The 13,963-nt window shown below is 36.6% G+C and overlaps 1 protein-coding gene across 1 annotated transcript in view; it reads left to right on the top strand.

Annotated features, from left to right (window-relative positions):
- LOC128318109 (B-cell receptor CD22-like) overlaps positions 1 to 11,483 on the top strand; it is a 34,548-nt gene extending 23,065 nt beyond the window's left edge. Inside the window, exons 4-10 of the mRNA XM_053233255.1 lie at positions 5,909 to 6,208; positions 7,622 to 7,894; positions 8,016 to 8,351; positions 9,570 to 9,845; positions 10,090 to 10,338; positions 10,601 to 10,708; positions 11,422 to 11,483. Of these exons, the coding sequence (XP_053089230.1) occupies positions 5,909 to 6,208; positions 7,622 to 7,894; positions 8,016 to 8,351; positions 9,570 to 9,845; positions 10,090 to 10,338; positions 10,601 to 10,708; positions 11,422 to 11,483 (1,604 nt within the window). The remainder of the gene's footprint in view (positions 1 to 5,908; positions 6,209 to 7,621; positions 7,895 to 8,015; positions 8,352 to 9,569; positions 9,846 to 10,089; positions 10,339 to 10,600; positions 10,709 to 11,421) is intronic.
- The last annotated feature ends 2,480 nt before the right edge of the window (positions 11,484 to 13,963 follow it).

The following is a 13,963-nucleotide window of genomic DNA, read 5'->3' as shown; positions in this document are numbered from 1 at the left end:
TTTTACAGTGTGAGTCTTAAAACATTTTTAATGTAAAAAAAGGGAACAGGAGCAACCACATCTGTGTCAACTAAAATGTAGAAGTGACACATACATTCTCACTCTCACTCTCTCTCTCTCTCTCTGTGACACAGGAAGCTTCTGTGCCTGTGACCACTAAAATAGAAGCATGCATTCACCCCATGCCACAATCCCCCCCTTAAAAGCGAAAACAGGAAATGTAAAAGTGACATATAGGCACACTCTTTCTCTCTCTCTCTCTCCCTTCCTCTCTCTCTCTCTCTCTCTCTCTCTCACTCTGTCTCTGTCTGTGAGAGAACACAGGAAGTGGTAAAGCTTTAACACACACCTCTGCTCTGTCAGTCAGTCAGTCAGTCATTAGAGAGACAGGATGGAGCTCAGTCCACTCCCTGTGATGCTCTGTGAGTAAATGTTCTATTTGTGTCTTCATTAGCGTGAGTGGTGGGGTATAAAGTTGTTCATCTGCAGTCTGAATGTCCTGAGTGATGAGCTTATTGTGTGATTAGGACATTGTGTGTACTTCAGCATGACTGCTCAGGTGGATCAGTGTATCCATATCTGTTAGGAGAAGGGTTTAGTTTGATGTGTAACTACTCTCAGTAACTACAGTTCAACAGGTAAGAGTACAAGTAGAGCAAGTTTAAAACACAGGGTTTAAATAATCTAATGAGTGTAAACGAGTCTGTATTGTTGGAATCTGTAGCTGATCTTCTGTGTCCTGCTGTCATCTGCTGCTCAGTGACAACCTCTCATGATCATCTGATCTGCTAAAAGAAAATGACTGGATGGTGTTTGTACTTTCACCAGTGGAAGTCATAGTTGTGACTAACTGAAATGTCTTTAGCTGCTGTGGTGAGACTCTGGTGGTCTTTCCTGAGCACAGAAAGGTTTTAACAAAAACACATTAGCATTAACTAGACTTACTGAGAAAATGCCTTATAACGTAACCTAATCTCAGTACAGCAAGTTCACTCTAATACCAAACTAATATACAGCGTTTTTTTGTTTGTTTCTTTGTTTTTTTATAATCACTAATCATTGTTTACCGGTCTGTGTTAAAAATAAGAGCAATAATTTTGCAGTAACAAACACTTCTCATTAGTCCTGTACACACACAGAGCAGTGACAGTGTTAGAGGCCTGAGAGCAGAGACCAGGTCACGGATGTGGTTTATTTTCTATTTTAAGGTGGTGGTGCAAATTCAGCAGTAAAGAATGGGAGGAGGTGTGAAGGTAGATGTGTGAAAGCAGTAACTAACACTTAACTTTTTAACTGTTGATGTGGTGGGCAAATTTAACTCCACTGACACTCACTGAGCTCTTTTAAAGCCAAAAGTTGGCCAAGCTGAAAATCACCATTTGAAGCCAGAGTCTCCACAGCAGGGCCAGTTGGAGACAAAATGACTATTCAGAGTGATAAGATTTCTGAACATACCCTCACTGGCCACTTTATTAGGAACACTATACTACTACTGGAACACTATACTATTGCTATACTATTACTATACCATGCACCACACCCCCACTCCCTTACCAAAGTTGTTGTAAAAAATCCTTTGACACTCTGGTCCGTGCTCACATGATTGCATCATATAATTGCTGCAGATTTTTTCAGCTGCACGTTCATGCTGAGAAATTCCCATTCTACCACATCCCAAAGGTGCTTAATGGGATTTAGATCTGGTAACGGAGAAGGCCACCGAAGTCCGCTGAACTTATTGTCTTATTCATGGGACAAGTTTGATGTGACTTCTGCTTTGTGATATGGTGCATTATAATGCTGGAAACTTTACAGCGATTTAACTTCATCAAAATAAAAGACATGAGCAGAATAAAAGGTGATGAGAGGTATTTAAACAGTTCAGTTTAAATCTATTACAATGTGGACAAGGTCAGGATTAAAAATCTTCTGCAGTTACCAGTAGAGGGAGTCAAAATCATTGTAGATTCACCTTTCAACTGCAGGCTGCCACCAGTCTGGCCACACTTCTCTGCCCTCTCTTTCCACACTGCAGAAAATGTCATGCATGACAATCACGATAAAATACAAGTTATATCTTTCCATCCTCTCTCTCTCCCTCTCTCACTCAATTTCTCTGTAAGAACACTACAGTGTTGGTTTTATTTCCCAGAGCTAAGATTATCACACTTCCATAATATCTGCTGCACATTTCATCAAATCACTCCACAAGCTCCACTTCCCAGAACACACCTTGACCTAAAATCATGGCCGGCCTGGACTACACATCCCAGAATCCACTACTATTAACCTGATCCCAATCACTTTTGATCACACGCACGTGTTCCCCACCTCTCTCTCTCTCTCTCTCTCTCTCTCTCTCACTTTTAAAGAGACTTTCACTCACAAAGACGTGGCAAAGTAAATGCTCAGTTTGTTTAGTGCATCTGAATTTTCCAAGCCTGTTTTTGACCTTGAGCTTGCCTAATGTTTTTGGATTTGTCTGGCTCTCATTAAAAGAACATCTCAGATTTCTGTTCCATGACAGTTGCTTTGTGCAATAAAGTGAAATAAATTGAAACAAACACCTTAATGAGCAGAACAGTGACTGTTCTATAAGTTATTGCAGTTTTTGTTTATTAAGAGAGTTTAAAATGGATTTCTTACAGATGGTAGTTTAGATTTCCTGAATAAGATTTAATCTTGTGGGTTCGGTCTGTCTAAAATGTGCTGTTTTAATTAATAGACTGAATATTATCCATATTTACGTAGTGTTTTTTTTTCTGTTTTCTTTTTAGTGCTCAATTCACTTAAACCAGTGGCCCCTGCTCAAGGTGATTTATATATGGTTTATACTTTATATTGTGTGCATATATGATTTGTTTTGAGGCTGATAAGTTTGTGCACTATTTGTCAGTATGTTACTAGTTTATTAATGCAGATTTTATAGCTCTAAACAAAGGAAATTTGTTGTTGTACCATCTCATGTGTAGATTCACTTTGTGCTCTTGGTAAATTCACCCACACTGTGTGGCTCTTCATTTACTGTTTCCTTTTTTACAAGAACTACTTTCACGTAAGATAAATAGTGTTATAATATAAGAAAAGGATGATCAACAAAAGTTTAGATGTGAATAAATAGTTTTAAAATTAAATAGTTTTACGTTGCTTAAATGTCTTAACATATTAATTATAAAACAGCACAAGTTTAATAACAGCAGTACTTGGGAACAACTGACATAAATAGTGCTAAATAAAATGTTCCATGATGCCCCTGATTTCTTAATAGTACGTAGCGTAGCGTATTTCACTCAGCACCACAAATGAACCACTGACTCCAGGCACTCACACACACCCTCAGATCAACGGTCTGTCAGCTGAGGGATACATGAGAGGAAAATTAATCCCTGTTCCCCATTAACACAATAATCTGCATCTCAAATATGGTTAAATACATACAATTTATGGTCAAAATAAAAACTACACACATTTGATGCATGTTTGTTTCACAGACTAACACTTTCACAGAGTCAATCCACCAAAATTATATGTATAAACTTACATTAACTCTAAATTGGCGCGCAGGCGGTAACATCAAACACACACTGTTCACTAATAAAACTCTAAATATCCGCTTTGCTATTAACTGAAAAGTACATACTTGAACTCATTCCAGCTTTATAACACTTCTGTATTTAGTCATATTTTCGCTCAATGTAACACATTTTTACTCGATATCACGGAGAGATGGAAAAAAACATACCTGACTCTCTCTAGTCACATGCTGAACTGAGAGAGCCTGATGCAACTGGGCGACTAGGAATGAGGTCACACAAAGGTCAAACTTTAATTACATATTTTTTCTCTTCTGTATCATGTAAAGAAAATAAAGAATCTGCATTATATATATATATGTGTGTGTGTGTGTGTATGTGTGGGTATGTAATATATATATATATATATATATATATATATATATATATATATATATATATATATACATACAAAATGAAATACAACTAAAATTTGCAGGAATAGCCATACAGAACTCACAACACTACAGCAGGTTACACATATCAGTATCAACAAAAAACATGTTCTCATACTCAGTCTAAAAAACTATATTAGGAGTGTACACTAGTTACTAGTTACATTATATTAGTAGAGTAAGGTTTATTAACAATAGAATGTTTTACAGGGAGTCCTAAAGTCGTGGTGTCCATAAAGCCTGATACACATGTGTTCATTGGAGAGCGTGTTACTCTCAGATGTGATGTAGAGAGAGGAGGAAGCAGTCACTGGACATACAGCTGGTATAAAAATAATAACAGACTCACAGGACATACAATGCAGGAGTTCATAATCCAGTCTGTTGGATACTCTGACAGTGGTGACTACACCTGCACAAGACAACACGTGAGTAACTTTCAGAGCTCAGTGATCAGTGATGCTGTTACACTGACTGTATCAGGTGAGTCTGTGGGTGTTTATTTCTTATTTAATATGATAACATTATTTTTAGGGTTCAGATTTTGAGCTGTCAGTAACTGATTCCCTGTTTGTTTAATGCTGACTTTCACTTCCCTGTCTAGTAGACACCGATTTCTTTCACAGGAATCATCATCATGTGTTTTGCAGTAGCATTTGGGTTTTATATTAAGTTTGCAGTAGAATTGTGGTGAGTCAGTCTGATTAATAGTACACAGTGATCATTAAGAAAGAAGGCAGTAAATCTCACCTTGTGTTGGCTCTGCCATTATCTGATTTATTAGAAGATCATTTGAGGCATTGCAATTATAAGGTTTTATCTGAGAATTCTGTAATTTTGAGAGATTTTGATTATCAGCATCATCCACATCAGTCTCTGTCTCATCACCTGAGGTAGAAGTCACTCACAGCATTTAAATACAAGCCTCATTATCTTCTCTTCACTTGACTGATGTCTGTTCACACTAACACCGCTGGGGAAATAATCCCTGATTCACTTCTGTTCTGTTGACTATATTTCTAGTTATTAATGTCTTTGTTTTAGGTCATTTAAATATTTTATAACTTTGTCTGCTGTCTTCTGTACAAAATGTGTAAACACTCCTCCCTGTTTTAATGATGATGTGATGTCACAGGAGAATCGCAGATATATTTGACTATCTGACTGCATCATATATCAGGCAGTCTGAATACAAACTGAATTAATTAGACTCATGTCTGTTTCTATGTAACTAAATTAAAAGTTTCTATACAGCTAAAATTTTTTATCTGAGCCTTAGTCAAATACATTTAGCTAGAGAGGTTTGGAACATGTTTGGATGTTACCAGAAGCCAACTGTAGCAATGTCTAATGAATTTTTCCAGACTGCCTCACATATATTCAATAAAGTCCATATTAAAAAATAGACAAAAGTGATTGAACCTTATAATTTCAAGTACTTATATAGACATGCATACAAAACATGTTTCTTCTTCACTAAAAAGACAAACTGATGTTACTTTCATTGTTGGACTGAAATGAAAACGATAATTAATGTTTCTCAACTAGATGATTACGTTTAGCTACAGAATGCCTGTAGATATTTTGGAAAAAAGTCCTGAGTCATGGCTTTACTACAGGAAGTCATGCTCTTGATTTTTATGAAAATGCAGATATGTTCAGATGGAGGTGCAGGATTTGTGCAGGATCCATAAAATAACAAATAATCTAAAATAATCAAATACAGAGTTTTACGCTTCAATCCAATCATGAATTTTGTTACATAGAAAATATACTGAATAGCAGCCGTGTAAGAAAACATACAATTATAACATCTTGTATCAAATGTTAAATCTAAATCTTTGTCTTAGACACAAAGCATATGTTAAAGCACAGTGAATCTAATGCTTATGTTGTAAAGTGAAAAGCAGCTCTGACACCTTCATCATTTCATACCAACAGGAAACCCCAAACCGACTGTGAGAGTGAATCCTCAGAGCTCCGTCTACACTGGAGACACCATCACTCTGAGCTGTGAGCTGCAGCAGTCGACTGGATGGGAGTTTCTCTGGTACAAAAATTATCAGCTGTTACAGCTTCTGAACAGTGAACAAGCACACACACAAGTGACAGTCGATAATGCAAGAGAAATAGTGTACAAGTGTCAGGCATGCAGGAGAAGCTACTTCTACTACTACAACTACTACAGCAACGGCTACTACTACACAGAGCTCAGTGATTCTGTGAGGATTACAGTGAGAGGTATGTCATGATTTTTTCCCGTTTTCACGACAGGTTTGTTAGAAGGAGAAAGAAAAAATATTGCTTAACTATTGTAATTCCTTGTTATTCCAGAATGTTTAAAATAATCTTGAAACATGTTTTAAAGGTATTTTTCATTTGTGGCTGCTGAGATCCAATGCAAAAGTTTAAAAACATCTTATTTAACAAAGAAAAATAAGAAAAGAGGTAAAGCTATAACTTTAAGTTTTCCATCATGGAAAAGTCTTCAGGACAGAGGAGTTTATGATTTGCTGTTTCCCTGTAACATGACAAGCTGCAATTTTTTATTCATTAAAAAAGTGAGAAAAATGCGAAGCTGGTGAGGAAATGACTGTTTATAGCTGTTATAATGTAAGTGAGAACAGGAACTAACTTGTTTTGCAGACATTCCACAACTATAAATGTAACTATAAATGGATGAAAAGTACAATGTGTCATTCATTAATAAATTAAAAATTGTAATCATTGGTAAATTGCTGTGCTTTAAAAGGAATAAATCACATGAGGACACGCTGTTATAGGAAAATAATCTGTACTTTGGGGTGGAAACAGTAATTCACTTTATACCACGACCACATCATTCAGTGTTTTTCTATAAAATTGTGAGACAGAGTGTTTTATTACTTTTTTAAACTTTGCTAAAAGAAGGAAAATTACACAGTGTACAGTACGTCTGAAACCAGAAGTCTCCAATGTGTGAGAAATGTAAGAAATTATCTTCACTTCCTTACAGTCTAAACTCAACATACTATATTGAATAGAATAATAAGTAGTTACAAATACTATTTATGGAAATATGTTGTAAATACTGATAACATGGTTACATGTGTGTAACTAAACAACTGAACTCCACAAACTGTTGTAAAGTCATTAGGCTTAAGCACAAATTTACTGTAATTAAAAAAGTACACAAAACCTGCCCCATGCTGTAATCTTAATTATACATTTTCATTTCAGTTAAACTTTGAAAATGTGTGTAAATTATTGTGGGTGTGAGTCACACTGAAACTGTTTTACTAATGAAGACTGTGTTTTTGTGGGAAAAAATATATTTCTAAATATGAATAGTAAAGATCACTGTAATTTAGACATACAGATAAACTCATTTAACTACACATTATTAATGTTTTATCCAAAGTTACTTTTTGTAACTATTACTCAGTCCTTAGTTGGAACAGTTTAACTGGATCTAGATGTGAATCAGAGTTTTCAGATTTCAGAGTTAATATTAACAGATCTCGCAGTTTATTAAAGATAAAAAAGTATATTTGTAAATTAGCTGAGAGTTGATAAAAGCAAAGTGTTGCCTTCATTATTCCACTATTCCCATATTATCATTATACACCCATGATGATAAATTGACAGTTTAGATGCTCTATTATTTTTCTACAGCAAGACCTAAGCCAGATGCATCCATAAATCCTGATAAACAGGTGTTCAGTGGAGACGCCGTCACTCTGAGATGTGACATACAGGATGAAGGTGTCTCTAGCTGGCAGTACAGCTGGTATAAAGATGCTTCACACAGTCCTGTCAGTAGTGAACAGGTGTACAGGATCAGTGGTGTTGAAGTGACCCACACAGGTAAATACACCTGTAGGGGAGAAGAGAGAAGAGGCTCACGCTCCTCACACCTCAGTGATGCTGTTACACTGACTGTATCAGGTGAGTGTGTGAGGGTTTATAGGGACACGTCAAAATGTACAATTAGACTTTCATTCAAAAGCTTCTTACTGTGTATTAAATAAATCTACAAATGAATCATTTTGTATTTCCTGTGTAACAGAGAGACCATGGGCAGTACTGAGTGTATCTCCACAGAGCTGGCTGACTGAAGGAGACTCAGTGACTCTAAGCTGTGAGGTTACAGACTCCTCTACAGACTGGACATTCAGCTGGTACACAACTGTTCCCTACAGAGACGGCTTAACTCAAGTAAAACATAATCGTGGCTATATCATGTATGTGGAGCTCCTCTCAGACAGCAGCAGAGGATCTGGAGGCTCCTACACTCTCAGTCCTGCTGCTCTTCATCACACAGGAGTTTATATGTGCAGAGGAGAGAGAGGAGAACCAGCCTTTCACACACAGTACAGCAATCCACAGCCACTATGGATCACTGGTGAGGAAAATTAACTGTTGTGTTGAAGTGTAGAAATAAAAGTGTGAATGTAAGATCAGATTAATGCAACATTTATTTATTAATATGTATAAGGCAGTTAAAGAGCCCTAAGTGCTGGTAGAGGCTTATTGTCACAATTTCCCTTGTGTTCCTCTGTATTTTGTGATGTTTCTGCCCCTTGTCATTGGGTAATTTTTCTGGGTAACATACAGGACTGAGGAGATGGTTGAGGATCTATGTGCAGGAAGATTTTATTTTAAAAGCCAGAATGGTAGAGCAGGTAAACATTACGGATGTAACCAAGTACAAATACATTATTCAGAGTGAACAGAAAACGTGTTCTAAACAGATACAGATACGAGTAGCAGGTGCACAGATGTCATTTTTTTTTTTCAATCTTAGAAAGCTTGCCAAAAAGGGAAGAACATGCCCACATCAGGTTTAAATCCAAATACAGATATGGCTATTTAGAGCAAAAACAGATGCAGGTACAGATGATGTCATTATGTTACACTGTTAGTAAACACAATGCAAATAACAGTGTTGTAAAGCAGGCAAGAGTCAAACACGCTGAAGCACCGTACAAGAAATCAGAGAACAAATCCAAAAGACTAATCAAAAGACAAGGCAAAGAGTCTAAACAGGGCAATGACAATCACAAACTAAACACTGCTCTGTACTTGCACAAACCCTGGGATTGGCAAAACTTTACGTCATGTATAAGACCATGTGCTGGCCTAATATACTCTACAATGAGGAAGTGCCCTTGTAGGTGGTGTGATAGAGCTAGACTAATACTCAGGTGACAGTGACATCTGGTGGTGAAGAGGCGTAATGTCCCCCGCTGATGTGATTCCTTGATTGTGTGCACCTGTTCCTCACTGTAAAACATTTACTGTAATATTTACAGTAAATCACTGGTAGTAAAGAACAAATGGCAGTAAATAACCGTAAACATATTTACTGTAAAGTATTCTAATATCTTTACAGATAATTCCTGTTATTATTCCTGTATGTTTCCAGTAATATACTGTAAATTCTGGAAGCAAAATACTTGTAAATATATTTTAGTATAAAATAAAACATAATCCAGTACATTGGCTCATTAGTCTCCTCAATCTTGTACAAGTTACAGCAATTTACTTGGGTTCTGTCACATTATATTACATGATTGCTGTTCTTTTTTTTTAATTAAAATTTCTCTTTTCTGTGTTTAAGGTGAATCTCCTCCAGTCTCTCTGATCATCAATCCCAGCAGAACTCAACACTTTACTAATGACTCTCTCTCACTCAGCTGTGAGGACCAGAGTAACTCTACTGGATGGACAGTGAGACGATACACACACAGTGAGAGAGTGTTAGATTGTTCACGGTGGGGATCAGTTACAGGATCTACATGTAAAATCAGCTTCCCTTCCACATCACACACTGGAGTTTACTGGTGTGAGTCTGAATCTGGAGAAAACAGTAATCCTGTCAACATCACAGTGCATGGTGAGTCTTCATGTAGTGTGTTTACTGTTAAAGGAAAAGGGAAATGATTTACAGAATATTCAGAGCTCTGATATTGTTCCGGAAGAAAAAAGATAACTATTTTTTTTCCCTCAGTACATTACCTGTACATTTCTATAATTCTGAGTATGGAGACATGTATGCTAGTAGTAGAACTTTTATTTATATTGTCTACACAAACATCGTAGTGTGTGGATTTCCTTGTTTGTGATTTTCTGTGTTCTAGATGGTGATGTGATCCTGGAGAGTCCTGTCCATCCTGTGTGTGAGGGACATCTTCTGACTCTACACTGTTTATATCGCAACACAAATTCTTCAAACCTCCGAGCTGATTTCTATGAAGATGGAGCAGTTCTACAGACACAGACTACAGGAGATATGATCATCTATAACCTCTCAAAGTCAGATGAAGGTTTCTACCACTGTAAACACCCAGAGAGAGGAGAGTCACTGAAAAGCTGGCTCTCAGTCAGACGTGAGAAATCATTTAAATATTCATCTAAATACAACTGTGACTTGAACTCTGTAGCTTTACATAATGTAATCTATAGTCCTTAATTTATGTAACTCTGTGTACAATATCCTATGTTATGCTTGTGCACACAAGTGTAAAAGAATTTATTTGTACATAGATTGAGCTAAAACTTACAAACACCTCCGCATTAATAAAGTGTTATTATAATGATTATTTTATTCAGCATCAGGTCCATCATGTGTAGAACCGTCGGGTCCATCATGTGTAGAAGCTCCATTCTCAGTGCTCATGCTGATCAGTAGTGTAGTGACGGCCTCTCCGTATCTGCTGGTGACCATCATTCTGCTGGTCAAATGTTACAGAGCTCGAGGTAAGAACTCTTTCACTACGTTTCACATAATGAGCACAATAACTTTACTTAATGCAAGAAAAACATTTTCACCTTAGAAGAAGTAGTAAGTATGTGATTCACTATTCTCATTTTAAAAGCAAAAATCCACACTTGAGTGTTAAAGCACTTGTTCTAAAATGCACTTACAGTAAGATTTAAATGTAAGTAGGATATGATATAAAACACAACATCTGTTTCTGTTGAGGTCTGAGGGTGAATTTACATGTGACAGACACTTCAAGTGGAGTTACATTTTAACTTCACTAATAATGTACATTATTAAGTAAAAATACTAAAAATAGTGCAGAAATGTATTTCATAAGTAGATGTGCTGACTTATCCATCATAGTAACAGGCGTTAGATAATCTGTATAATTTAGGTTTTAAAAGGAAGAGGTAGCATTTTAATAACACAAAAGGACGTTAATAAATTGTTTGTAATAATTGATAAAGAATCTCTGACCTACATTTTGCAGTTACTGAAGATGACTGAATGAATGATCTTCATTTTCTAACACATCTTTTCCTGAAGCTCTGTCACTTGTCACTTCACTGTCATTCATAAGCCTTAAAACAAACACCCTTTAAACTGTGTTTAGGATGAGATCAAATGCAGGTTTGTTGCTTTTCTGCCATAAACACCTGGAATAAACTTTGAAATGAAACAAATGACACTTTAATTTCTTTAACAGCTCACACTGATGAAGAGAGAATTGAGAATGCAGTCATAGAGGAGTCAGCGAAGTTCATTTAACAAAAGAGGATGCATTTACTGTAAAAATAATTTCATAATTTCTTGTTTTTTAGGACTTTGTGAGGATTTTAAATAATACCGATTTTTCATTTTAATGTCATGCTGTTATTTGCTCAGCATCTTATAGACGCCCTCATTGTTCTGACTGGATTTGTTTAACTAAAGCCTACAAACCTCCTCATGAGGTGAAAGTTACCATTCGTGTAGTTTCTAATAACACTTATATCCTGCTAATGCAAAACAGAGTAAAAATGAACAAATATTCTTTAAAAATATTTATTGGTCAAGAGAAGTTTTTGATGCATTGTCTGAGGGTTGAGCTGTGCTTCTGCAAAATAACACCTGGCATGTGGGAAATAAATGTGTCTGCTATTGGAGTGAGTTTAATCCCAACATGGTGACCTACACATTAAAACCTCAAAACTTTTGATCTAACTGTAATGAGGTTTAAGCAAGCACAGTAATCTGTGCAAAATGGTTGCATTAAGTCCAGAAAATATAGAATGATACTCTACTCTGTCAGTTGCTGGACCTCTGTTAACACAATCGTTGTTTTCAAAGTGTGGGGCGCGTCCCCTGAGGGAGTGCACAGGTACTGCAGGGGGGGCACCGGATATCAAAAAAAAAAAAAAAAAAAAAAAAAAAAAAACACAGCCAACAGACGTAGCATGGAAGATGGATCGGTTTGTGAAAGGGAAGAGAAAAGCCGTAGATGAGGTCACACAGACATCCCAGTCAGGTGCTGGTCATGTGGTCATTGATAAGCTAAATGCAGAAAATATTATGAGGCATATCTTACTCTCGGCTTCACTGTTAATGTGGTTGGTGAGGAGGAGAGACCTATGTGTGTCCTATGTCTTAAAAATTAAGACGATACGTCCTAATTATGTTCAAAAGCCTCTGTTTTAAAAGAAAACCTGATCAATATTGTGGGCAGCATAGGCATTTTGTAAAAGCCACTTCAGCAACAACTTCTGGCTTCGTACATAATTGTGTATCGCGTTGCACAATGCAAGAAATCACACACGACTGCAGAAGAGTTGATTCTTCCTGCTGCCATAGATATGGTGTCAGTTATGCTTGATGAGGCGAGTGTCACGAAATTAAAGACTATCCCCGTGTCTAATGACACCATATCAAGACTAATTTTTGATAATGCAAATGACTTGGAGGAACAGTTTATTGAGAAAATAAAAGGGAAAAGCTTTGTGCTTCAAGTTAACGAGGCCACTGACAGTACCAAGGACAGTTTGTTAACAGCGTATGTGTGTTTCATGCACTATGTGCACCTGATCTTGTTCTGTTCAATGATTGAACGGCAACACAATTGTAATTTCAAAAATGTTAAAATTTGTAATTTCAGTTAAAAAATTATTCAATTTTCGTGACTTTTAGTGAAATTAATTGGAGGGGGGATTATAGGTTTAAAGGGGGGCAGGACCAAAAAAGTTTGAGAAGCACTGGTATATGGTATAAACTGCATTATTTCAGAATGAAAATGTGCAGTGTAATATTTTCCAGTGTAGGCTGTATTTTCTGTATAGATGACTACAGTCAGAGTGTTTGGTGAAAAGCCAATATCAGCATTTTTAGCATTTTGTATTTTTATACAATGATGTACTGGAGATAAAACATTTATTGAGCCAATATAATAATAAAAATAATAAAAAAATGTAACCAAGACAATGTTAACTTTATTTCTCATGCTTTTAATTTATATTTTAAACCCCCTTCTGCTGCTATATTGTTGTCTTTTCATTGTCTTATATTGTCTCTTGTCTCCTGCTGTAACACTGGAAATTCCCACATGGGAATAATAAAGTGTTCTCTTAAAAGCAGAAACTCGATCCTGCAGTATTATTCAGTGTAAGTAGAGGATCTCAGTGCAGTAAAGTTCAGGAGTAAATGAAGAATCAAACAGAAGTGTTATTACTCTTACTGCATGTCTACACACTGGTACACTGATATACAGGACTAACATAACACCGAAAAATGTCCAAAACACAACACAGGAAATTAACATTACAGCAGTGGCAGTGATTCAGACAATCAGAAGCTACTTATAAAGTGAAATACAAGGTTTCACTGTTAAACCCTGCTAGATAACTTCCTCATAAGTGCATTTCTTCCCAGTCCTGGCAGAGGGATTAAGATAGTCAGGATTAGAGGTTTGTAAATCAAGCTTGTATCTAAATCATTGTTGTATATGAGCACTAACACAGTCTACACAACTGAGGTGTCTGAAGTGAGGAACATCACACACTTCTTCCAAGGGAAAATTGTAGCAGAAAAATAGTTTCATGCATATTTTACTGTATAAATAAACATTTATTCCCTTTTGTTACTGTAAGAGGCTGCGCTACACCACCAGCAGCCAGCAGAGGGCAGCAGTGGAGCACAGTGAGAGCAGCCATTCAGGAGACCTCAGTTACCCAGAATTCTCCAGGCTGATTAACCTGGATTAACTGCACCTGCCAGGC

The sequence above is a fragment of the Pangasianodon hypophthalmus genome, chromosome 4 (assembly GCF_027358585.1).
Source record: "Pangasianodon hypophthalmus isolate fPanHyp1 chromosome 4, fPanHyp1.pri, whole genome shotgun sequence".
In the NCBI taxonomy this organism is placed as follows: Eukaryota; Metazoa; Chordata; class Actinopteri; order Siluriformes; family Pangasiidae; genus Pangasianodon; species Pangasianodon hypophthalmus.
The sequence above is the reverse complement of the archived record's forward strand: the minus strand, read 5'-3'. Positions and strand labels throughout refer to the sequence as shown.